Source organism: Schistocerca serialis, chromosome 11, assembly GCF_023864345.2.
Source record: "Schistocerca serialis cubense isolate TAMUIC-IGC-003099 chromosome 11, iqSchSeri2.2, whole genome shotgun sequence".
NCBI classification, from domain to species: domain Eukaryota; kingdom Metazoa; phylum Arthropoda; class Insecta; order Orthoptera; family Acrididae; genus Schistocerca; species Schistocerca serialis.
This window is the reverse complement of record NC_064648.1, coordinates 201,252,813-201,280,769: the sequence shown is the minus strand read 5'-3', so window position 1 is coordinate 201,280,769 and position 27,957 is coordinate 201,252,813. Positions and strand designations below refer to the sequence as shown.

Genomic DNA, 27,957 nt, shown 5'->3' with positions numbered 1-27,957 from the left:
GTGCAGAGAGTTCAAGAATGGGCGTACTGACACCCACGATGAGGAGCATTCCGGATGGCCATCTGTTTGACAAGCTCTCTGAAATGATCCCTGATGTCAGCGAAACCTCTATTGACAAGATTTTGATGGAGCATCTAGGGTACGCTAAGGTTTGCGTGAGGTGGGTGACAAGAATGTTGACCGAAGACCACAAACATCAACTCGCTGAAGCGGCCCAAGATCTTCTTCGAGATCACGGAACTCGTGGCGAGGAATACCTCGACTCCATCGTCACTGGAGACGAGACTTGGGTGCACTACCGCACACCCGAAACCAAAGAAAAGTCCAAACAGTGGAAGCACCCAGAGTCACCGAGATCGCGTAAATTCAAACAAATGCAAAGTGTCGGTAACAGTGTTTTGGGACAGAAAGGGGGTATTCTTGTGCGAGTTCTTGCCCACCTGTGCAACAGTCAACACTGCCGGGTACTGCGAGACACTGCAAAAATTGCGCCATGCAATTCAAGAGGAGGGGTGACACCATACCCCCCCTCTTATTTTGTGCCAGGATAACACTCGACTGCACACCGCTAGAGCCACCAATGAGCTCATCACAAAATTTGGATGGGGTATTGTCAAACACCCACCCTACAGCCCAAGTGACTACCATCTCTTCCCTGACATTAAGAAACACCTGCGTGGAACGCATTTCGGCAACAGAGAAGAGCTGGAAGAAGCGGTTCTCGGGTATCTACGCAGCTTGGCAGCAGATTTTTTTGACTCGGGCATTCAAAAGCTTGTACACCGCATGCAAAAATGTATTGACCTCAGTGGCGACGATGTACAAAAATAGGCTTAAGTCTGAACTTTCCAAAAATGTACGTATTCATGAAGTAAACATGTTTTACGCAGTGGGAAAAAAATTGGGAACCTTATTTTACGGACACCCCTCGTAATTTAATGGTTTGTGTTATTTTTAATCAACTGGTGTAGGTTGTACTTTCTATTTGTTTTATTAGTTTTTCCATTACTTTTCTGTAATGGGGTGAATTTGATTTTAACTTGAACTATGTAGTGGTTTGAGTGTATGTCTTCTCTCAATACTATTGAAAATGTAATGTAAATGGCTAGATAAACACCTTCTCATCAAGTAGTGGCAGGAGAAAACATATACAAAGATTAAAGATCTTTTGTAGCCAGTGGACCTTCTTCTGGCAGAAGGGTTGAAGGGAGAGGAAGAGGGGTGTGGGAAAATGACTGTTGAGCTTTAGTAACCCCAGGTCAGACAGGATGAGAAGGAAGAACTCTTTCCGTCATCTGGGTTCAATGTACATTGTACTGAGAAGAGAGAGATGGGTTCGGTGCAGAGAACTAAATTTAATCAAGACTTAAAGTCTTCACGGACCGTACCGTAAATATCTTGACTTCGCCTACATTGGCACCTATACTCTGCAAACTACTGTGAGGTGCATGGCAGAGAGTATGTCCCATTTGTGCACCAGTTATCAGGGTTTATTGGTGTTCAGTTCACATACAGAGTGCAGAAAGAATGATTGTTTGAATGCCTCTGTGTGTGCAGTAATTATTCTGATGATCCAAGTGAGTGATATTTAGGGGGTTGTAATATACCCCTATAGTAATCATTTAATGCCGGTTCTTGAAACTTTATTAAGAGACTTTCTTGGAATATTTCCCATCTGTCTTAAAGAGTCTGCCAATTCAGTTCCTTCAGTATCTCTGTCCTACTTGTTAAACAAATCTGTGAACATTCGTGCTGTCCTTGACATCTCAATCGGTAGACACGTGCAGATGAGCCCCTTGCCCCCTAGGTGCACGTGCGCTTACACACAGAGATGCGCACACACAAATTCTTTCCATTAGAGTAAAATAATGTAAACACCAACAGTGTAATATTACCAAACATATTTGCTTCACAGTGGGCTATCTGTATTAAATTATTCACGGTTGCAGATCACAAACTGTAATGCAGACTACAGAAACCACAGTACGTGTTGACAAGATACACATTTCTTCTTTATTTTTTCCATTTTTTTTTCCAAATTTGGGAATACTTCACATAAGAACTAGAATTCTGTATTTACAGAGAGTGAAAAGGCAATGTTTTCCTGTTATTTGACAGAAAGAAAATAAAAACCAGGTAATGATGCTGTAATTTCAGGGAAAAAAAGAAGAAGAAGAAAAAACACTTTGCTCAAGGTGCTAATTATAGTGTGAGGAACCTCCTTCCCTTCAGTTGGCAAGTGCAACAGATTTTAATCTGAAGCATGCTGTAAGCTCATGTCTCTATCTCTTTCTGTGCAGTTACAACCAATCATGCATAATTATTTCCTTTTATATCCCCAGCAATTGTTACACCGGCATCAATTGATTAATGAACTCATTGATTCATCACGTTCCCCTGTTCCCATCAAGGAGGAGATCCTTTGGTGAAAAACAAGTCAAGCTATACATTAACAGAGAAAAAAATGTAACGCAAATTTGATTTGCTTACTGTTTCAATAGCATACTGTTGCTATAAAGCTTAATGCCATCTACATTTAATCAAGTAAATTAATAAGAAACCTGCTTCTTTCAAAAAAAGCTACTGCCCTATCAGTTTCACTAAATAGCTGCTGTTTATCGGCTATAGCAGCTTAATGTTCACGTGATTGGAGTGGGTATTTTTGAAAGAAAGTATGTACCTGCTTGTGTAAGTAATGACATCTATCTATAGTACATTATTATGGGGGGCACTCAATAAGTAATACAACAATTTTTTAGGCCAGTTTTTGTAGAAAACATGCAGTATTTGCATAGTGGAATATTCCCTCTCGGTAATGATCGAAGCAGACGAAATGAATTAAAATTTTTGCCGCGGCGAGGACACGAACCCGGGTCTTCTCGCTCTGTAGGCAGAAATGCTAACCATTACAATACCACAGCACGATGGTCAACATTGCTGCACAAACTACCTTAGCTGAGTGCCCTCCCCAACACAAACTTCAATTCATTTTTCCCTCATATATTGTCACTACTGCCAGGGCTCTCCAATATTGGCAAGCACCCCAGCATTGGACGTAATGGGTCGTCCTTGTGCCATTGGTGGATCTTATTTCGTCTGCTTCGATCATTATGGTTGATAATATAAAGAGATTTAAATGTCTCAGGGAAACATTTAATTATAAGATCACCAATGGTACACTGGGTAATACACTGAAGGTGTTGGTCAGTGAGAGTAGAGATTGTCTCAGTGGGGGCACTTTAACTGGCCACGACGGGCCCTCCTCGGTGGTTGGGTTTACGGACTTTACGAAGCGTGTAGAACGTAGGAATGCGGTGAGTGGTGGGTGTGAGGAGAGAGATGGATTCTGGGGAGAAGTTTTGGGATGGGCCTAAGGCTTTGACGAGAGACTGGGGATCCCGCTGGACTTCTGGAATTGGGCTGCTTTGGCAGGGTTTGTAGGTGACTGCATCTGACAGCTGGCAGAGACCCTTTACCAGGTAATTTCTGCAGTTCGTAACCACAGACGTGGGGCCTTTGTCAGTAGGTAGGATTATAACGTCCCTCTACAATGGGCTTCCAAACTGTTCTGCAGAACACTGGGACTCCGTGGTAAATGAATATGTGCTCCGCAAAAAAATATTAGTAACATGGCTTTTTTCTGACATTCTTTCTCATTTTTTAATAACATTATTATTATTATTATTATTATTATTATTATTATTGTGTTATTAGTTATGAGTTAAAACTGAAGTAATAACTGAAAAAACAAGTTTTTCTCGTGTTTCAAAAATTTTATTCTTTTAACCTTCAAAATAAACAAGCTATTTGATCAGATTACCAGTATTCTCAGTGTATTCTGTCAAAGGAAAAGTTTGGGAACCCTTGCTTTACACAAACATCCCTAATGCTCTTGGCTATGCTGCTATTGCAGACTGCCCAAGGAAACCCGTATCATAGTTAATAGGGTGGGGGGCTATACCTGTGAGTGTGAAGTATTTTTAATTTTTGGAAGACTAATGGTGACTTTTTTGAGTAGCCATAAAAAAGTTCTACTTATGACCCTCTTAAAAACCTGCATAATACAGATTTTTAAATCATTTTCTTGAAAGAAAAATACCCTTCTGAGATGTGGGGGAGGGGATACAGCTCCTCCTGGTTCCTGGGTATGGGAACTGTTGACACTATGTTTCCCATTGCCCAACTGACTCCAAACCCACAACCTCCTTCTTGGTCACCATGACCATTATATCCCTGTTCACAATTGCCTCTCCTTAGAAGGCATTACCTACAAACAAATCTGTGGAACAGCAATGGGCAACCTCTTGGCACCATCCTCTGCCAACCTATTCATGGGCCATCTGGAGGAATCATTCCTAAGGACCCACAATCCCAAACCCTTCACCCAGTTCAGATTCACTGATCACATCTTCGTAAACTCGACACAGGACGAGGACACCGTATCCACATTTCACCACAACTTTCTCCACCATTTCCTCAACCCATCAAGCCAGCTTTGTTGTTGCCGACCTCTACTTCAAGGGTGGCTACTTCGGTAATTCCACCCGTGTGAAACCAACGAATCACGATCGATAGCTTCACTTCGATAGCCGCCACGCATTGGACACGGAGAAATTCCTTCTGTACAGCCTAGAGACTCACGGTCATCAGATCTGCAGTGACGAGCAGTCCCACTCGAAATATGCCGAGTGTCTCACTGAGGCCTTCACAGATTAAAATGACCCTCCCGACCTCGTACAGAAATGGATCTCGTGTACCTCGTCTCTCCGGTCACTCCTGCTTACCGAGTATACGCTGTCTGGCTATAAATCGGCACTCACGTCACGGTTCAGTATCGCCCAGGACTGGAGCATTTCACTCAGTCTTTGCCAAGGTTTCAAGTACGTCTCTCTGTGTCCTGAACTGAGGAATATCGTACTCTCTATCCTCCCCACTCCTCCCGTTGCAGTATTCTGCCACCCACCGAATCTGCATAATATCCTCATCTGTCCCTACACGACGCCTGCTCCCAACCCCTTGCCTCGTGGCTCGTATCCCTGTAATAGAGCTAGATGCAAGACTTGTCCCATATGTTCTCCCAATATCAGCTACTCCAATCCGGTCACAGGCACTGCCTGTCCAATCAGAGGCAGGGCTACCTATGGAAGTAGTCATGTGATCTACAAACAAAGCTGCAACAACTGTGCCACTTTCTACGTGGGCACGACAACTGACGAGCTGCGTGTCCACGTGAATGATCTCCGACAAACCGTGCCCGAGAGACAGCTGGACCACCCAGTTGCTGAACGTGCTGCCCGACACTACTTGCCTCACATAAATAACTGCTTCACAGTCCGTGTATCGCCTTAACCTTCCCCTGTCACTGTCCTTCTCCTACCTATTCCCCCTCCAGCACTACACAGTTTTCTTTTTCACAAACACACCCGCTCATCTATTCTTCTTCTCTACTCCTCTTGTTTTCTGCTCCATTTGCCCCCTGCTCACTCTCACATGCAGTGTAACATCTTTCCCCACCCTACACTGCTGTCCTCCCCCCTCCATCGCCAATGCCTCCTCCTTACCCCTGCCAACCAACCCAGACTGCCACTCATGTCAGATGTAGTTGCAGTGCACAGTGACTGGACACAGTGGGAATATATGTGTGTGTCCAGAATGAGATTTTCACTCTGCAGCGGAGTGTGCGCTGATATGAAACTTCCTGGCAGATTAAAAGTGTGTGCCCGACCGAGACGCGAACTCGGGACCTTTGCCTTTCGCGGGCAAGTGCTCTACCATCTGAGATACCGAAGCACGACTCACGCCCGGTCCTCACAGCTTTCTCATTCTGGAAACATCCCCCAGGCTGTGGCTAAGCCATGTCTCCGCAATATCCTTTCTTTCAGGAGTGCTAGTTCTGCAAGGTTCGCAGGAGAGCTTCTATAAAGTTTGGAAGGTAGGAGACGAGATACTGGCAGAAGTAAAGCTGTGAGTACCGGGCGTGAGTCGTGCTTCGGTAGCTCAGATGGTAGAGCACTTGCCCGCGAAAGGCAAAGGTCCCGAGTTCGAGTCTCGGTCGGGCACACACTTTTAATCTGCCAGGAAGTTTCATATGTGTGTGTGTTTTCTACTCCAAGATGCCAACTTTTTGTACAAAAACTTGAATGTTTAGCAGTCTTTTCACTGTGCCCACCAGCAACTAGTAATGTAACTCTATGTACCTGTGCAAATATGCCCTGAGTAGATGTGCTTCTGTTGAATTTGGCTGAAAAGTTGGTGGTGGGAACAGTATACTACTAATAATGTGGCCCACATTGAATTTGCAGTTCAGACACATTACTTGCACTTATATGATGAACGAACTACTGTTTATTGAGTGTCGTTTACTTAAATTACCCGCAGATAATAGGTTAGCCACATACTACACTCAGTTGATGATCTATAATGTGACTGTTCAAATGTAGTAACTGACACTGAAGTAACTATTCATGAAAATTCCTGTGTTGGAATCATATAATTAACACAGTCACATAATCATACTCGTAGGTAATTTATTCTGTGTCATCTGCATCACATTTTCTGTATTTGTGGATGTAGATCTTGTAGATTTCACGACTCTCCACAAACAGAACTGAAATAGCCAGCCTTTTTATATAGATTTACAAGAAGTAAAACTAAAAGTAGCTACTGCTATTTACTAGTGTTCCACAAATTAGAATTGAGGAGAGTATAAATGGCCATTTTGTTGAAAAATTTTAATTTTTGGTTTTTACACAGAAACTTCATTTGGAATTCGGTTTCATTTAATTTAATTCAATTTGAGCAGTTGCAAAGGAAATGGTTAGGTTTTCAGAAACAGTTATTCAGTTAAAAATTAATATTCCAAGAACCATAAGCTCTAGAAGGTTGTGGTATCATTTAAATTCTAGTGGAAATCTTGCTGCATAAGTTGGTAAGCTTGACAGAACAGTTGTGATTATTGCTGTTGGTAAGTCTGATATAACAGTTTTGATTCTTATCTGCGTTGATCACGCAATGTGCGTGGTACAACAGGGAAATGCACTGCTGACACTTTGGAGCCGTCTGCTAGCAATACCATCAATCAGCTATCAGAGTACTAAAGTCAGGCCAAGCAATGAAAATAATTTAGATGGTATGAAAAAGCCTCTGTTGGTAACCATTTTCCCTAAAATATCCATAGATGATAAGGTGATCCACATCCTTTGTTCAGGCTAGTGGTGTAAAGATAAAAAAAAAAAAAAAAAAAACTGAATCAGCTGTAACTTTAGATAAGTTTACCTACAAGAACTCCTAACCTGAGCCTACTAGACACTATAGAGATTTGGCAGATTCAGGTGTATTGAAGAATGGCTGACAGGGAAAACACAAAACGTGAATGAATCATTCAGCAATGTAGTTTGGGCAAGAGTAGCTTTTTGTTGGGCTACATACATTGAGGCTTTGTATATGTGGTGCTGTCATTACAGTTATTGATAGTAATACTGGTAGACAAAGAGCTGTTAGTGAATACACGAACCATACTGCGGAACTGGACAAGGTGCAAGTCGACAAAGCTGAGCTACGAGGCTGCTAAGTGTCTGAGGAGGAAGAAGATGCATTCAGACAATGTAGATGATGACAAAGACTGCAGTGCTGCCATGTTTTAACTCTTGTTTCTTTAATTTAAATTTTTAAATTTACATCATCTTTAAATTTTTTTAACTTAAATTAATTTGCAATTGCAATTTCTGGAAAATGAAATTTTTGCAAACAAATCGTGCATTTTCTCAGCTACTATAAAAGATACTCTTGACTTTTTTTATTTTTACAGTTAATTTATAACACACTTGTGATGCTAACTCTCTGGAATGGTTGACATTGGCTATATATTTCCAGTAAAATGCACAAAAATTTATGGACAAATTAACATAAAAGATTCAAACGAAAAGAATTCTAACTCGTAAAGTACATACTACAACCAAACTAGAGGAGTAATTATATGACACGTGTATAATTAAGGTGCAAAAGTTTGATTAATTTACATGAAGTACGTATTGAGAAAATGGGTCACAAAATTAGCAAATTTAATATTTGAGAGATAGGCTGTTTGTACTCCCTGTAAAGTGTGTTTGAGTGAGAAGATCGTTCTGAAAGTGGGCTGTTAGACACAACAATCATTTCTATTCAATTATGTGGCTAGTTTGCCTAAATGTTGTGTTGTATTCTAGTAACAATGCTTTAAATGAAGAAGCTAATTACTCTGAAACTAAATGAGCCCAAATATTACTAGCATAGTTTCGTCATTGGCTGTAGGGATACTTATTTATACGTCTTTTTGATCTATTTTCTCAGGAAGTTATTAATAGTGTACCTATAAGTTTACAGATGAACAATGATAACAAAGTCAAACAATGGAAAATCCAGGATGGAATGTAACAATACCAGAGAAGGAAAGTTGTTACTCACCATATAGCGGAGATGCTGAGTTGCAATAGGCACAACAAAAAGATTCACACAATCACAGCTTTCGGCCATTAAGCCTGTGTCTGACAAAGGCTTAATGGCCGAAAGCTATGAGTGTGAATCTTTTTATTGTACCTATTGCAACTCAGCATCTCCGCTATATGGTGAGTAGCAACTTTCCTTCTCTGGTATTGTTACAATGATAACAAAGTTTTAGATTACTGTTTATTTTTTTTTTTTTTTTTTACGATTAGCAATTCCCAGGTAAATTAGCTGGTGCATTAACTCCTGATAGCCAGTGGAATGTAATAAATAGTGAAGTTAAGGTAGAAGTAGATTAAAACTGAAGAAATTGCAGAAAGGTGGGAATTTAAGGAGATGAGACCTGGATAAACTGACTAAACCAGAGGTTCTACAGAGTTTCAGGGAGAGCATAAGGGAAAAATTGACAGGAATGGGGGAAAGAAATACAGTAGAAGACGAATGGGTAGCTCTGAGGGATGAAGTAGTGAAGGCAGCAGAGGATCAAGTAGGTGAAAAGATGAGGGCTAGTAGAAATCCTTGGGTAACAGAAGAAATATTGAATTTAATTGATGAAAGGAGAAAATTTAAAAATGCAGTAAATGAAGCAGGCAAAAAGGAATACAAACGTCTCAAAAATAAGATCGACAGGAAGTGCAAAATGGCTAAGCAGGCATGGCTAGAGGACAAATGTAAGGATGTAGAGGCTTATCTCACTAGGGGTAAGATAGATACAGCCTACAGGAAAATCAAAGAGACCTTTCGAGAAAAGAGAGCCTCTTGTATGAATATCAAGAGCTCAGATGGAAACCCAGTTCTAAGCAAAGAGGGGAAAGCAGAAAGGTGGAAGGAGTCTATACAAGGGCGATATACTTGAGGCCAATATTATGGAAATGGAAGAGGATGTAGATGAAGATGAAATGGGAGATATGATACTGCGTGAAGAGTTTGACAGAGCACTGAAAGACCTAAGTCGAAACAAGGCCCCAGGAGTAGACAACATTCCGTTAGAACTACTGACGGCCTTGGGAGAGCCAGTCATGACAAAACTCTACCATCTGGTGAGCAAGATGTATGAGACAGGTGAAATAACCTCAGACTTCAAGAAGAATACAATAATTCCAATCCCAAAGAAAGCAGGTGTTGACTGATGTGAAAATTACCGAACTATCAGTTTAATAAGTCACAGCTGCGTCATACTAACGCGAATTATGTACAGACGAATTGAAAAACTGGTATAAGCCAACCTCGGGGAAGATCAGTTTGGATTCCGTAGAAACACTGGAACACGTGAGGCAATACTGACCTTACGACTTATCTTAGAAGAAAGATTAAGGAAAGGCAAACCTACGTTTCTAGCATTTGTAGACTTAGAGAAAGCTTTTGACAATGTTGACTGGAACACTCTCTTTCAAATTCTAAAGGTGGCAGGGGTAAAATACAGGGAGCGAAAGGCTATTTACAATTTGTACAGAAACCAGATGGCAGTTATAAGAGTTGAGGGGCATGAAAGGGAAGCAGTGGTTGGGCAGGGAGTGAGATAGGGTTGTAGCCTCTCCCCGATGTTATTCAATCTGTATATTGAGCAAGCAGTAAAGGAAACGGAAGAAAAATTTGGAGTAGGTATTAAAACCCGTGGAGAAGAAATACAAACTTTGAGGTTCGCCGATGACATTGTAATTCTGTCAGAGACAGCAAAGGACTTGGAAGAGCAGTTGAATGGAATGGACAGTGTCTTGAAAGGAGGATATAAGATGAACATCAACAAAAGCAAAACGAGGATAATGGAATGTAGTCGAATTAAGTCGGGTGATGCTGAGGGAATTAGATTAGAAAATGAGACACTTAAAGTAGTAAAGGAGTTTTGCTATTTGGGGAGCAAAATAACTGATGATGGTCGAAGTAGAGAGGATATAAAATGTAGACTGGCAGTGGCAAGGAAAGTGTTTCTGAAGAAGAGAAATTTGTAAACATCAAGTATAGATTTAAGTGTCTGGAAGTCGTTTCTGAAAGTATTTGTATGGAGTGTAACCATGTATGGAAGTGAAATGTGGACAATAAATAGTTTGGACAGGAAGAGAATAGAAGCTTTCGAAATGTGGTGCTACAGAAGAATGCTGAAGATTAGATGGGTAGATCACATAACTAATGAGGAAGAATTGAATAAAATTGGGGAGAAGAGAAGTTTGTGGCACAACTTGACTAGAAGAAGGGATCGGTTGGTAGGACATGTCCTGAGGCATCAAGGGATCACAAATTTAGCATTGGAGGGCAGCGTGGAGGGTAAAAATTGTAGAGGGAGAGCAAGAGATGAATACACTAAGCAGATTCAGAAGGATGTAGGTTGCAGTAGGTACTGGGAGATGAAGGAGCTTGCACAGGATAGAGTAGCATGGAGAGCTGCATCAAACCGGTCTCAGGACTGAAGACCACAACAACAACAACAACAAGGTAGAAAAGCCCTATGTCAATATTTGAGAATTTTAGCTACTGTGCACGTTTCATACAAATAAGGAATACCAAGAGATTTGCAAAAGAAAATAATACTTTCAGGGTGGCGGAGGGGCGAGGGACAACAGAAAAAGCACAACAGGCAAATGGAATCTGCCTGCTTTGTTACAGACTATGCTTCCTCTATGTTGTGAACATCAGTCTATCATTTTCTTAATATTATAAATTAATAGGGAAACATTCCACGTGGGAAAAATATATCTAAAAACAAAGATGATGTGACTTACCAAACGAAAGCGCTGGCACGTCGATAGACACACAAACATACACACAAAATTCAAGCTTTCACAACAAACTGTTGTCTCATCAGGAAAGAGGGAAGGAGAGGGAAAGACGAAAGGATGGGGGTTTTAAGGGAGAGGGTAAGGTCATTCCAATCCCGGGAGCAGAAAGACTTACCTTAGGGGGAAAAAAGGACGGGTATACACTCGCGCACACACACACACACACACACACACACACACATATCCATCCACACATATCCATCCACACATATACAGACACAAGCAGACATATTTCTTAATATTGTTATAATAATGTGTAACTTACTTTTTCAAGACCTGTGTGTGTGTGTGTGTGTGTGTGTGTGTGTGTGTGTGTGTGTGTGAGAGAGAGAGAGAGAGAGAGATGGAGTTTAATTTTATCTCATGATTTTTTTTTTCTTTTTTTTCCAGTATTTGGTGTATTTCAGTAGTGCCACCATCGGCACCCAAACCTGAGCAAACTTGGCCAGATGATGAAAGAAACAGGGAAATTACTGCATTAGTAAATGATTCAGCTACCAACAAAATGCAGTTGGGAATCGCCACGAAAAAGGAGTTAGATGACGGAGGGAATCGAGACTATTTTTTGTGTGGCACAGTGAAGCAGGAACAGGTAAGAGGTTTAGTGCTATGGAAGAAAAGCTGTGAATATGTCTCTAATATCACTGGAAACGAAAAGTATTTATAATAGTGACAGAAACACTGTGGTCAGTCAAAGTTTGTGCAATGAAAAACAAGCTACGGTCTTCAACCGAAAGTGTGCCTCTTGGCATCTTCAGATGTTTAGTGACTATATTGCACATTGATTCCTGTATGAAAACTGTTCATTCAATGAATTTGTGGCTGATTCCAGTCTCATCTCCTTCTCCACCTCCACCTGTCGTCGTCGTCGTCGTCGTTGTTGTTGTTGTCTTCAGTCCAAAGACTGATTTGTTGCAGAAGCCCATGCTACTCTATTGTGTGCAAGCCTCATCATCTCCGAATAAGTACTGCACCCTAGATCCGTCTGAATCTGCTTACTGTTTTCATCCATTGGCCAGCCCCATCCACTCCCACATACACACTCTTCCCCCAGTACTAAATTGGTGATGTATTGATATCTCAGAATGTGCCGTATCGGCTGATCCCTACTTCTAATCAAATTGTGCCTCGAATTTCTTATCTCTCCAGTTCTACTCAGCACCACCTCATTAGTTATGTGATCCACCTATCATCTTCAGCATTCTGCTGTAGCATCACATTTCAGAAGCTTACATTCTCTTATTGTCCAAGCTGTTCATCATCCATGTTTTACTTCCATAAATGGCTACACTCTGTACAAATACTTTCAGAAAAGACTTTTTAAGACTTAAATCTATATTTGATGTTAACAAATTTATCTTCTTCAAAAACATTTTTCAATTGTCAATCTACGTTTCTTATCCTCTTTACTTCAGCCATCATCAGTTACTTTGCTGCCTAAATAGCAAAACTCATCTACTATTTTAAGTGACTCATTTCCTAATCTAATTCCCTGAACATCACCTGATTTAATCTGACTGCATTCCATTATCCTTGTTTTGCTTTTGTTGATGTTAATCTTATAGCCTCCTTTCAAGACACTGGCCATTCTGTTCAACTGCTCTTCCAAGTCCTTTGCTGTCTCTGACAGAATTACAGTGTCATTGGCAAACTTCAAAGTTTGCATTTTTTCTCCATGGATTTTAATTCCTACTCCATATTTTTCTTCGGTTTCCTTTACTGCTTGCTCAGTATACAGATTGAATAACATCGGGGGTAGGCTATAACCCTGTCTTACTCTTTTCTCAACCACTACTTCCCTTTTGTGCCTCTCAATTCTTCTAACTGCCACCTTGTTTGTGTTCGAGTTGTAAAGAGCCTTTCGCTCCCCATATTTTATCTGTGCTACCTTTAGAATTTGAAAGAGAGTATTCCAGTGGGTATAGTTAAAAAGCTTTCTCAAAGCCTACAAATGCTAAAAATGTAGGTTTGGCTTTCCTTAACCTAGCTTCTAAGATAAATTGTAGGGTCAATATTGCCTCGGGTGTTCCTACTTTTCTTCAGATTTCAAAGTGATCTTCCCCAAGGTTGGCTCCTACCAATTTTTCCATTCTTCTGCAAAGAATTCGTGTTCGTATTTTGCAACCATGACTAATTAAACTGATAGTTTGGTAGTTTTCACACTGTCAGCAACAGTTTTCTTTGGATTTGTAATTATTACATTCTTCTTGAAGTGTGAGTATTTCACCTGTCTCATACATCTTGCGCGTCAGGTGGAAGTTTTGTCATGGCTGGCTCTCCCAAGGCTATCAGTAGTAGTAGTAGTAGTAGTAGTAGTAGTCTTGTTTTGGCTTACATCTTTCAATACTCTGTCAAATTCTTCTTACAGTGTCATATCTCCCATCTCATCTTCACCTAATTCCTCTTCCATTTCTATAATACTGTCCTCAAATACTTCTGCCTCGTATAATAGACCCTCTATATATTCCTTTCACCTTTCAGCTTATTTGATTAGAACTCGTTTTCCATACGAGTTCTTGATATTTGCACGGCTGCCTGTCTTTTCTTCAAAGGGGTCTTAAATTTCCCTGTAGGTGATACTATTTTCCTGCTGGTGAAATACTTCTAAAGCCTTAAATCTGTCTCCTAGCCACTGCTACATAGCTAGTTTGCACTTCCTATTACTCATTTTTTAGACATTTGTATTCTGTTTTGCTTGCTTCATTTGCTGGATTTTATATTTTCTCCTTCCATCAATTAAATTCAATATCTCCTGTGTTATCGAAGGATGTAGTCCAATTATATCAGGTGATGTTGGCGGATTTAGATAAGAATATAAGAGACTAAAAGTAGTAGTGTTTTGCTATTTGGGCAGCAAAGTTATTGGTGGTGGCTGAAGTGGAGAGGTTATACATGGTCCAGTCACATTAACTGACCACTGTCTGAGCAGCTAAGTTTGTTAACAGTTGTTTGCTACCACGGGTGAAGTATACCTTAAGTGGCAAAATGGCACTATCTGAAATTGGTGCCGGGGCAACTTTGGTGCGCCACACCATAGGTGACAGGGTGAACGATGGCTGCAGAGACATGTGCAGGTGAGTAGATGTACAGCTGTCGAGCGACTGACCGACCAAATGAACCGAGGAGCTACCGACAGTGAATCTCCGACAACCGTTCAGTGAACGTTATTGCTAACAGGCGTCCACAGGAGACGCCCGGCTCGTGCACCGATGCCGACTGCCGTTCGTTGGTACGAAGGCTGGAATCTGCACACTAATACCGCAACTGGACATCCACCGGGTTGCGACAGGTGACCTTTTCGGGTGAATCGCATTGTATGTTCCGTCAGATGGCTGGCCGTTGGCAGAAGGATCCAGACCGGAGGAGGGAGAGTTACGGTATGTGGAATGTTTTCGTGGCAGCCCCCGGGCGATCTCTACATTCTGGAAGGCACAGTGGATCGACATAAGCACAGTATGTATCTATCCCCGGGGACCGTGTCCACCCGTACGTGCAGTTTGTTTTTTCCTCAGCACGATGGCATTTATCAGTAGGACAGTGCAAGTTGTCACACAGCTGGCAGTGTACGTGCTTGGTTTGAAGAGCACTGAGATGTGTTTACTGTACTCCCCTGGCCACCAAACTGCCCGGATTTAAATCTGATCGAGAATCTGTGGAACCACCTCTTTCGGGCTGTTCACGCCCGGATCCTCGTCAAAGAAGGCTAGCGCTGTGGTCACAGTGCTGGAGTTGGCACAGCTTCACATCCCTATTGGCACCTTCCACAACCTCACTGACTCCTTACCTGCATGTTTGCAGGTGCAAAAGGTGGTCATTCAGCCTGTTGACAGGTGGTCCACATTAATGTCACTGGACTGTGGAAAATGCAGACGGTGACAGCAAGAACTGACCAGTGATAGCAAGAAAAGCATTTATGAAAAGAGGAATTTGTTGAAATAAGATGTCAGTTTAAGTGTTGGAAAGTACAAGGTGTACAACTTTGCTTCTACCGTTTTTTCCCCAACATTTGAGGCTTTAATGAAACAAATTGGTTACACATGTATCGTTCAAAGTATTTTCCATCGCTGGCCACTACTTTCTCCCAACTTTTGATCAGTGTACAAATCCCGCGTCAAAAAAATTGTTCGTCTTTTGAAGCGATCCACGAATCGATCCGATTTGTGATTTCTTCGTGAGATCGGAAGTGTCGGTCAGCCAGGCCCTGCGCCATTGATCTAAACAGGTGATAGTCAAGAGGGAGCAAGTGCAATGTCTGGAGCATATGGTGGGGTGGGGTAGGACTTCCCATTTTAACGTTTCCAACTACGTTTTGACCTCTTTTGCAATGTGGGGTCAAGCGTTGTCATGCTGCGACATAACTTTATCGTGCCTCACGCTGTATTGCAGCCATTTTAATGCTCCGCTTGAGTGCATTAATGGCGTTCGATAACGAGCATCTGTGATTGTTTCTCTCTGTTTTAACACCTCATAGTACATGACGCCGAGCTGGTCCCACCAAATGCAGAGCACGATCTTGGAGCTCTGAATATTCGGTTTGGCCGTCAGCGTGGAAGTATGGCCGGGATATCCCCTTGATTTTTTGGGTTTAGGGTTATTGTAATGAACCCATTTTTCATTCCCGGTCACAATGTGACGCAGAAATCTCTTCCGTTTTTGCCTCTGAAGCAACTGTTCACAAACGCACAAACTCTGTTCAATGTCTCTCGGTTTCAGCTCACACGGAACCAAAGTTCCTTCTTTCTGAATTGTGCCCATAGCCTTGAGACGTTTTGGAATGGCTTGCTGTGTCAGTCCCACTAATCGTGCCAGTTCTTTTCGAGTTTGACACGAGTCTTCACTCAGCAATGTCTCCAATTCTGCATCTTCGAAAACATTATCTCTTCCACCATTATGCCGGTGTATGATGTTAAAATCACCGTTCTTGAAGCGTTGAAACCACTCACAACACGTACTTTCGCTAATAGCATCCTCGCACGTACTTGAGAGCATCCGATGAGACTCAGCCACTGATTTCTTCATATTGAAACGAAACAGTAAAACTTCCCACAAATGACGAGGATTAGGCTCGTAAACTGACATTTTCAATCAAGAACAACTTTATGGTGCAGACGCAAATCGACTAACGTTTGAATGAGGTTATGTTGACCAAAGTCCAAGCTAACTGCCTGACGTCTGCGATCTGTTTCTTTCGACCGCTACTTACTGTTGTCGCCACCTATCGGCAAACGGTGGAAGCAAAGTTGTACACCTTGTATTTTCTGAAGGTATCTGTATAGAGTGTAGGTTTGGGAGGAGGAGTGAAATGTGGAGAATAAGCAATTCAGACAAGAAGAGAACATAAACTTTTGGAAATATGGTATTATAGAATTGTGCTGAAGGTTAGGTGGGTAGATCGAATAATGGAGGAGGAGATACTAAGTCAAACTAGGGAAAAAAGCAAGTGAGAACACAAACTTGAGTGCATCGGGCAATTGTCAGTCGTGAAATGGTAGGAAGTGTGGGGCTGAACTTTTTAGGAGGAGACCGAGGCTTGCTTTCAGTAAGCAGGTTCAAGTGGACAGAGACTGCGGTGGTTATACATAGATGAGGGGGCTTGCACAGGATAGGATAGAGTAACGAGAAGAGCTGCATCAAACCTGTCCTCAGGGTGAAGATCATAACAACAACAATGATGTTGCAAATTAAACTTGGCTGTAACTTATTTTTTTATATTAGTAACAAACACCGTCTAGGACTCAGTGTGTTGGAAAGTGAGTACAGCATGAGGATTCTAGGATCTTAGAAATGGGCTGTGTAAAGTTATTGGATATTTATGTTGTACAGTTGTGTTTGTTAGTGGCTTTTGCTGAGTCAGTACTTTGCAGACTGTCTTATGGTGCATGGATGAGGGTACTTAAGTAGCACACCCATTGAGCACTTTCCTGTTTTGTATTCGAATGGTGTGGAGAGGGTGTGAATGTTGTGTGCATAGTCTTTACTGTGTGCATAATATTTCATGAGATGATTGTGTGTGGGAGGGATATTTTGCTTGGCTCTTGGACAGACTTAGATTTTTAAAAGTGATGGTAGTAGTTTGTAATCAAGCTTCTCCCTCATGAATTTGATGGTGTTTCAGTTCATTCACTGAGTCAGTTGTAAACCAGTTTCTGTACATCCTATCGTAAAGGTTGGCCTTGGGGGTGCAGAATGAGTTAGTTCGTACATTAACAACCAGAAACATCCACTTCTGTCTGTAGACTATACTAACAGCAAATTATGCTAGTAGTAATCAACTTGCACTAATAATGTTGGCTACCATCACTACATTACTTTAAATACATATTTTAGTATAAAAACATGTACTCTGAAGAAAATCCACTGCTCGTCCAAAGAAAAAAAAAATTGCTTCTCGGATGCAATTTTTAGCGTGCCGAGGCTTTAAACTCGCTGCTAGAGGTACACAGGTGCACACCCACATGACAACAGAGCAAAGCACATGTCAAATGCCGACTATGAAATGGAGGCTTCGGAAGAAGAGCAAAGGGATATAGCACATTTTCTGACAGTGGAAGAAGTGTAGGGAATGGGAATTCATCAGATAATGGCACAAGTGAGTGAAGAGCACTGAGTGCTGAATGCAAGGGTAAAGTTGTGGCACAAGTGATTACCAGCCGATGATGCATGATCTGGAATGCTGCACAACACTGTTGATACTGATACCATTGCCTGGCAGGTTACTTGAGACTGGCAAGTTACAGGGGAAGACATCACCCCAGGGATTGGATTGAGCATCGGAATTGCCTCAGACGTGCTGTATTCCCCTTACACTTCTGCCATTTTTTGATGAATTTACATTCCCAGCACCACTCCTGCTGTCAAGAAGTGTACAACACCCATTTGCTCTCCTACTAAAGCATCTCTTTTCAGTAGACGGTCAACATGTACACGTGCTTGCCCTGTCAGTATATTGATGTGTGCCCGTGACCCTCTAGCGGTGACTTTTGGGCGTCAGCACTCGTGTAGGGACCACACCTTCTTCAGTAAACAATGGGATTTTGGTCCCTTCAGCAGTTTTAATTATGCGGGCGCCACCTTATTTTTTTCAGTGACCCTTGTACATCAGTTGATTGGAATATTCTAATAAAATAGGGGGAAAAATGGCTAATACTGTAACCTTCTCCTTTGTTTTGGATATCAGTGTATTTCAAATCTTCTGTCTGACTCATTTTATTGATTTATTTATTTATCCATCTGTAGACAATATAAATCTTACTGATGTTGTCAACACACACATATATGCAATACAGACACAAATATATGTAAACATATACAATTACAACACACAAATATGAGGAGCATTCAATAAGTAATGCAACGTGTTTTTAACAGTTTGGTTTTATCCAGCATTTCAGTACACCAAATTATTCCCCACTGCCTGTATGTACACACAATACAACTCCAGTCATCAATGTCGGAGCCAGTGTCTTGCCGAATAAATAACCTCCCTATCATATACATCAGGGACGGCCACGGTGTGCCAAACTGCACGCGTGTACAGATGTGCTGCACGCGTGCCGTCCAGGGCTTGGTCCGCCTCGCGACTACTCGGCTTTCCTCGATCTTTCGCGGTACTGCTCGGCACGGCGCGACATTAGACTAGCTGTGCGATGCGACATCTTTTCATCCGGCATAGGGTGTATTAGTTGATTCGTAGTGGCAGCCATGTTTATTCCTCGCTATTTGTTAGCGATTCGTAGGAAGTTTATAAGTACTGTACAGTGGTTGTTGCAATGGAACACACGCTCACAAAGAGGCGGGGTAGTGACACAATGTCACGAGCCTTCAGAGCTGAATGGGAATTGCAATATTTTTTCGAAGAGAAGGATGGAAATTCTCATCGTCTATTATGCAGTCGCGTACTCGCCAGGCACCGCAAATTTGCAATAGAATGGCATTATAACACCACACACAAAGGAATTAATGATTTAGTTGGGTTGATAGATCAAACAAGTTGGCGGAATTAAGAAGATGTAGTGTTATGCAGCGATATGGACCGAACGCGAGTACCACTTACAAATCTTTGTGTTTCTGATGTTTGTATTTGTAGATATTTGTTGTTAGAATTCGAATTTAGAGTTCACTCAATTTTTGTTTCCTTTTTTTAGCCTGCAACCGAACATAGCGACCTGTCTTTAAGAGCAAGCTACAAAGTAGCGATCAAATTTGCAAGAGCGAATAAGCCTTTCAGTGATGGTGATTTCATCAAGGAATGTATTGTTGAGGCGGCGGAACTCTTGACGCCACTGGAAGTAAAGAAGTTTAGTGAAATTAGTCTTTCCAGACAGAGAATAGCTCGCCGCATAGCTGGTATGGCAGCGGATGTCTACAGTCAGTTAATTGATAGTGCCTGCAAGTTTATTGCATTCTCGATTGCTTTGGATGAGTCGACCGACATTTCGGACACAGCACAACTAGCGATTTATGTTGGTGGAGTCAACATAAATTTGCACGTGACGGAAGAACTGTTAGATTTAGTACCAATAAAACACACAACGAGGGGTACCGACTTGCTAAAAGCAGTTGAAGAGGCAGTTGAAGCCGTTGGCCTGAATTGGAAAATGTTAGTTTCAGCACCACGGATGGAGCGCCAGCAATTCGAGGTGCTGAAAATGGGCTTGTAGCATTGTTGCATAAAAAACTAGGACGATCCACAGAAGATTTGTACGGAATTCATTGTTTTGTACACCAAGAAGCTCTTTGTGCTAAGCATGCAAATTTGGAGCACGTGATGAAGTTGGTAGGCACCATAGTACATTGTTTGAAGTCGCATGGCTTAGTACACTGTCAGTTTCAACAGTTTTTCATGGAACTGAACGAAGAGTACGGAGATGTTATTTACCACTGGGAAATATGTTGGTTAAGTCGAGGATCAGGCCTCGAAAGATTTTTCAATTTAAGACTCGCTATTGTTGAGTTCCTGAAGGAAAAAGGAAAGGCAGAGCCAAAATTAGAAGATCCATAATGGATTGCAGACCTTGCCTTTTTAGTTGATCTGATTGCACACTTGAACGCTCTCAATAAGACTTTGCAAGGTGAGTAGCAGCTTATTTCTGATCTGATGAAAAAAGTGGATGCACTTAATAAGAAACTCGCATCATGGAAGGAACAACTCATGAAAATGAATACCGCCCATTGCCCTATGCTCTCTAAAGTCAGAGAGAACGCAACTTCTGACGAATTTGTTTCTGTGTTGGAGGAACTACAGGCACAATTTTCTAAATGTTTTCAGGACACTGCCAGTCTGACATCTGTTTTTGAACTATTTTTTAGACCCTTTGCCGTTTCAGTTGAAAGTACTCCAGTGCATTTGCAAATGGAATTGATTGATCTGCTGTGTAATTCCTGTTTAAAGGACAAATTTTTTTATGTAAAAACTGTCCAGGAATTTTACGAAGGTTTACCTCGGGAAGAGTTTCCCCGTCTCCACAAAGAGGCTGCAAAAGTTATATCAGTGTTTGGATCGACATACGTATGCGAAAGGTTTATTTCCATTATGAAACTAAATAAGTCAGGATTATGTGGCAATCTGAGTGACGAAAATATGATAAACTGTCTGCATTTGTCTGTGTACCATCAGTTTGTGCCAGATATGTACTTTGTTATGTCTCCAGTGAACCAAAAATAATTAAATTAATGGTGATAATTTTGTTGTATTTGTTATATGTTTTGTTGAGAATTGTAGTTATTGCAAATTTTGTACAGTAGTACCAGAATATAAAATTTGCTTGTTTCACATGTAGTTGGAATCACTTATTCCACATCATACTGCATGCTGTACACTACTTTCAAGTCTGTTTCTATATCTCAGCTTAAATGTTATAAGAATTTTATGAGTAACGATGTCAGAAGCACAATATTGTTGGTGTAATGCAGTTTCAACCCCAACGTTGTTGTTATTTTTCTGTAGGTGTATGAACAGCCAACAAAGATTCAGTATTGCTCAACATGATGTGTTGTACAGAGCGTAATATTATCAAATGTCGTAATATGAAACTAAGCCACATGCTAGCAGGGCGGTGTTCCTTACGCGAATGCACTGTCGCGTGTTCGTAGTTCCGCACATGCGCGCGCAGTTAGCTGGTGTGGTAGTGGGGGACGTGTGATGTAAGAAGGGAGCGATCCGCACGCGTGTGAAACCTCGGCACGCATGCCGCGTTCTTGTCCGTCCCTGATATACATACTGCTTCCCATTCAGTCCATACTTCATTGGGCCAAATAGATCGAAGTCGGAAAGTGTGAAATCCAGGCTGTAGGGTCGATAAGGGAGAAGTGTTCAATAAAGTTTTGTGAGTTGCTCTCGTGTGTGTGTGTGTGTGTGTGTGTGTGTGTGTGTGTGTGTGTGTACTTGTGTGAGGCCTTGTATTCACATAGAAGAGCGAAAGTTCATTTGCATTTTTGTGGTGATGAACACGCTGAAGTCATTTCTTCAATTTCCTGAGGCTCAGAGATCTGATAGGTTTGCACGATCTTGTTGCGAAGATGACAAATGCCGTGGACAGCAATTTACTGTGCTTTTGTTCACTACCAGGCCCTCGTACACGTTCTGCAAGTGCCTGCGAATATCTGTCAAAAGAAACTCGGTGACAGCTGTCTCCTTGGAACACACCTCTGATACAGATGCCGTTTTGAAGGCTACGTATAGCAAAATCATCTGTTGGAATTTCATGAAACTATAGGGTCTCAAGTGGGAATATTCCAAAATGTCCCACAAGAAATTCTGCATTTTCAACCAAAGTTGACCGAGAAAATAATGTGTTGCATCACTTATTGAACACTCCTCATAGAGACACATTGTTTGTCTTACAACATTACATGTCTGTACAAAATATTTTGCTATTTTATTGAACATATTATAAAGTGCTTCTTAATTGCAGTAATTAATCAGTAGCATAATTGTCAACAAAACTTACACATCATTTTAGGTGATCCTTCACAGTGTACACACTTTTCTAACATAATTTTTTAAGGTATTCCTGAAGGCACATACTAAAGTTTTGTCTTTGGTCTATTATAGAAGTCTATTGTATAATTGAATTCCATTACATAGCACACTATTTTGGGTTTTTGCTTTATTTTTCCTACTGAGATATAAGTTGACCAGATATGGACCCATATTGATGTACAGATCTGTTCATTGGGTACTGGTCAATGTCTTTCTTCATGTGGATCACTGTTTCCAGGATTCCTGTAGATTTAAATAACTCACAGCAGGCAGTGCTCCTGCTACGTTTATCATAATTTGTGCAGCTATTTATTTGTAGCTTAAAGATTGGCGGTATATTCTGCTCATTTGTTCCCCAGCACATTATCCCCTTGCCAATTACAGAATGAATATACGCAATGTAAATTGTTCTGATTCATGAGGTACTACATAAAAAATGTGTTGTCCTAAGTGAGAAGCATGCTGAAACTATTTGCTTCCCAAGGGCAATTATATTCTAAGTCCACTTTACTTATTGTCAGTATGGCTGCCTAAAAATTTTGTTTCTGCTACCTTTTTTCTTTTCTTATTTTTTAACATTTAAGGTTAATTAGTCATTGTCTGCCCAGCTGTATACATGCATGAATGTTTCTTCAGCTTTGTCATTTAGTGATGCTTGGTTATGCATACTGATTATAATACTACTGTCATCAGCAAACAGTTCAGTTTCACTGTGTGTAACACACAGGGGAAAATAAGATATACAGGATGGTCTATTGATAGTTACCGGGCCAAATATCTCACAAAATAAGCATCAAACAAATAAACTACAAACAATGAAACTCGTCTAGTTTGAAGGGGGAAGCCAGATGACTCTATGCTTGGCCCGCTAGATGGCGCTGCCATAGGTCAAACGGATATCAACTGCGTTTTTTTAAATAGGAACCCACATTTTTATTACATATTCATGTATCACGTAACATTCTGCCAGTGTGGACGGTATTTGCTTCATGTTACATTACCCATGTTAAAATGGACCGTTTACCAATTCTGGAAAAGGTTGATATCATGTTGATGTATGGCTATTGTGATCAAAATGCCCAACAGGCGTGTGCTATGTATGCTGCTCGGTATCCTGGACAACATCATCCAAGTGTCCGGGCCGTTCGTCGGATAGTTATGTTATTTAAGGAAACAGGAAGTGTTCAGGCACATGTGAAACGTTAACCATGACCTGCAGCAAATGATGCTCAAGTAGGTGTTTGAGATGCTGTTGCACCTAACCCACACATCAGTAGCAGACAAATTACGCAAGAATCGGGAATCTCAAAAACGTCGGTGTTGAGAATGCTACATCAACATCGATTGCACCCATAACATATTTCTATGCACCAGGAATTGCATGGCGACGACTTTGAACGTCGTGTACAGTTCTGCCACTGGGCACAAGAGAAATTACGAGACGATGACATATTTTTTGCACGCATTGTATTTAGCGACAAAGTGTCATTCACCAACAGTGGTAACGTAAACCGGCGTAATATGCACTATTGGGCAATGGAAAATCCACGATGGCTGCGACAAGTGGAACATCGGCGACCTTGGCGGGTTAATGTATGGTGCGGCATTATGCGAGGAAGGATAATTGGTCCCCATTTTATCGATGGCAATCTAAATGGTGCAATGTATGCTGATTTCCTACGTAATGTTCTACCGATGTTACTACAAGATGTTTCACTGCATGACAGAATGGTGAAGTATTTCTAACATGATGGATGTCCAGCACATAGCCCATGTGCAGTTGAAGCGGTATTGAGTAGCATATTTCATGACAGGTGAATTCGTCGTCGAAGCACCATACTGTGGCTTGCACGTTCACCGGATTTGACGTACCTGGATTTCTTTCTGTGGGGAAAGTTGAAGGATATTTGCTATCGTGATCCACCGACAACGCCTGACAACATGCGTCAGCGCATTGTCAATGCATATGTGAACATTACGGAAGGTGAACTACTTGCTGTTGAGAGGAATGCCAAATGCATTGACGTTGACGGACTTCATTTTGAGCATTTTTTGCATTAATGTAGTATTTACAGGTAATCATGCTGTAACAGCATGCATCCTCAGAAATGATAAGTTCACAAAGGTACATGTATCACATTGGAACAACCGAAATAAAATGTTCAAACTTACCTATGTTCTGCATTTTGATTAAAAAAAAACCCGGCTTGTTACCAACTGTTCGTCTAAAATTGTGAGACATATGTTTGTGACTATTACAGTGCCATCCATCACAAAGTGAGAAAAGTGGTCCAACTAAAACATTCATATTTCTTTACGTACTACACAAATGTGTAATAAAAAATGGGGATTCTTATTTTTAAAAATGCAGTTGATATCTATTTGACCTACGGTAGCACCATATAGCGGGCCAACCATAGCGCTATCTGGTTTCCCCCTTCAAGCTAGAGGAGATTCGTCCTTTGTAGTTTCTACGTTTGATGCTTATTTCGTGAGATATTTGGCCCAGTCACAGTCAATGGACCACCTTGTGTATTGAGAAGAGTATTGGGCCAAGCACACTTCCTCGGGGGACTCCGTTATTAATGTATTCAGGGTTAGGAAGGTGTTTCATGGTATGATAGCAGTTTGTTTGAGAGATCTCTACCTGTTGCACTTTTTTTCAGGTATGAAAGAAACCACTTATTTGTTGGCAGTGATCCTGTTACACCCATTTGCAGTGGAATGTAACTCTCCATTCCATAGTCTAGAAAGGAACACACAGTCTATGTTGCAAATTCCATCCACAGGACCTGGCAGGCCGTTGCTACCCACTGACCGCCATGTCATCCTATGCCGTGGTCTGCTGCTCCTACTTGTCGAGAAGCTCCTCAGTTGGCATCTCGATGCTGATTACATCCCCTTCCCGCCTGTCCACTGAGGAAAGATCCCTGGCATTAACCGGAATCGAACCCAGCTCCTCTGCGTGGCAGTCAGTGCACTGACTGACTGGCTACATAGGTGGACCCACACTGCCTGTACTGAAATTATTTCTAATTTCAATGTTGTGACTAAGCTGCTGGACAGAGTAGGAAGGCATTGGGCTTGTGTTGTGGAAGACATGTTCGTTTGCCATCTAGTCATCCACATTTTCTTTCTTTCTTTCATTTCCCAAAACAGCAGATGGCAAATGCTGTTTTCTCAGAAAATTATATTAGTTCATGAGCCCACTTGATGTGTAAATGGTTGCGAAAGAATACTTGACCTTTTAGCAACAAATAATCCTGGACAAATAGTGAGTGTTGTGACGAATACAGGGATTAGCGACCACAAGGCACCTGCTGCTAGGCTGAATACCGTAACACCTACAACCATCAAAAAGAAACGCAAAGTATATGTATTTAAAAAGGCTGATAAAAATGCTCTTAACCCCCTTTTTAACAGACAGTCTTCACTCCTTCCGATCTGAACATGTAAATGTAGAAAAGTTGTGGAATGTTTTCAAAGATATAGTATCGACAGCAATTGAGAGATATATACCACATAAATTAACAAGTGATGGTACTGATCCCCCATGGTACACAAAACGGGTCAGATCGTTGTTGCAGAAGCAACGAAAACAGCATGCCAAATTTAAAAGAACACAAAATCCCCAAGATTGGCAAAGTTTTACAGAAGTTCGAAATACGGCACGCACTTCAATGCGAGATGCTTTAATAATTTCCACAACGAAATTCTGTCTCGAAATCCGGCAGAAAACCCAAAGAGATTCTGGTCATACATAAAGCACACTAGTGGCAAGACACAGTCAGTACTGCGCGATAACAACGCTGAAGTCACTGATGACAGTGCCACTAAAGCAGTTATTAAACACGGTTTTCCGAAACTCCTTCACCAAAGAAGACGAAGTAAATATTCCTGAATTCCAATCAAGAACAACTGCCAAGATGAGAAACATAGAAGTAGATATCCTCGATCTCACAAAGTAGCTTAAATCACTTAATAAAGGCAAGGCCTCAAATCCAGATTGTATACCAGTCAGGTTCCTCTCAGAGTATGCTGATAAAATAGCTCCATATTTAGCAGTTATATACAACTGCTTGCTAGCAGAAAGATCCGTACCTAAAGACTGAAAAATTGCTCAAGTCACACCAATACCCAGAAAGGGAAGTAGGAGTAATCCGCTGAATTACAGGCCTATATATCTAACGTCGGTTTGAACTAGGGTTTTGGAACACTATGAAGTACCTCGAAGAAAATGATTTGTTGACATATAGTCAGCATGGATTCAGAAAATATCGTTCTTGTGAAACACAACTAGCTCTTTATACTCATGAAGTAATAAGTGCTGTCGACAGGGGATGTGTAATTGATTCCATATTTGTAGATTTACGAAGGGTTTTGACACCATTCCTCACAAGCAGTCTTCTAATCAGACTGCGTGCCTACGTAGTATTGCCTCAGTTGTGCGACTGGATTCGTGATTTCCTGCCAGAAAGGTTCACAGTTCGTAGTAACAGACGGAAAGTCATCAAGTAAAACAGAAGTAATATCTGGCATTCCCCAACGAAGTGTTATAGGCCCTCTTTTGTTCCTGATCTATATTAATGACATAGGAGACAATCTGAGTAGCCGTCTCAGATTGTTTGCAGATGATGCTGTCATTTACCGTCTTGTGAAGTCGTCAGATGATCAAAACGACTTGCAAAATGATTTATATAAGATATCTGTGTGGTGCGGAAAGTGGCAATTGACCCTGAATAAAGAAAAATGTGAAGTTATTCACATGAGTACTAAAAGAAATCAGCTAAATTTCGATTACGCGATAAGTCACGCAAATCTGAGGGCTGTAAATTCATCTAAATACTTAGGGATTAGAATTACAAATAAGCTAAATTGGAACGATCACATAGATAATATTGTGGGTAGAGCAAACCAAAGACTGCGATTCATCGGCAGAACACTTAGAAGGTGCTACAGGCTACCAAAGAGACTGCCTTCACTACGCTTGTCTGCCCTATTCTGGAGTACTACTGTGCGGTGTGGGATCCGCTTCAGGTGGGACTGACAGATGACATCAAAAAAGTACAAAGAAGGGCAGCTCGTTTTTTATTATCGTGAAATAGGGGAGATAGTGTCACAAACGTGATACGTGAATTGGAGTGGCAATCATTATAATCACCAGTTTTCCCTTCGATTGTGAAAACATTCTGTTGGCGCCCACCTACATATGGAGAAACAATCATCACGATAAAATAAGAGAAATCAGGGCTCGCACGAAGAAATTTAAGTGCTCGTTTTTCACGCATGGCGTTCGAGAGTGGAATAGTAGAGAGACAGCATGAAGGTGGTTCATTGAACCCTCTGCCAGGCACTTTATTGTCAATAGCAGAGTAATCACGAAGATGTAGATGTCTCGTTAAGAAGAATAGGGCAGTTTCCTTCCACAATGTCCCCGAGTCGCACCAGTTGCTGTGCCTATAATGACCTCACCATTGTCAACAGGGTGTTAAACCCTAATCTTCTTTAATTTTTTTCTTGTATTGTGGCTGCGAATTTCATAGTTTGTCCTAAATACGCTCTTGTTATTACAGTTACAGAATAATTGTGTTGGCACGGAAATAAGAATCCCTAGCATTCTGCTTGGTGACCATTTATCAGTTCTTACTTAATGCTTATGTAGAGTAAATACTTACTTGACTTTAGCTGCACTGGCCTAGAATTTTATGCTTTAGGACAGAA

General features: G+C 41.2%; 1 protein-coding gene across 5 annotated transcripts in view; it reads left to right on the top strand.

Annotated features, from left to right (window-relative positions):
• The window catches only part of LOC126426767 (THAP domain-containing protein 5-like), an 89,770-nt gene that overhangs the window by 6,343 nt on the left and 55,470 nt on the right, over window positions 1–27,957 (top strand). For all 5 annotated transcript variants that reach the window (XR_007576414.1, XR_007576413.1, XM_050088754.1 and 2 more), the window contains one exon: window positions 11,646–11,847. Coding sequence is in view for 3 of the 5 variants with exons in the window: in XM_050088754.1 (XP_049944711.1) it covers window positions 11,646–11,847 (202 nt within the window). In the remaining 2 variants the exon portion in view is untranslated. The remainder of the gene's footprint in view (window positions 1–11,645; window positions 11,848–27,957) is intronic.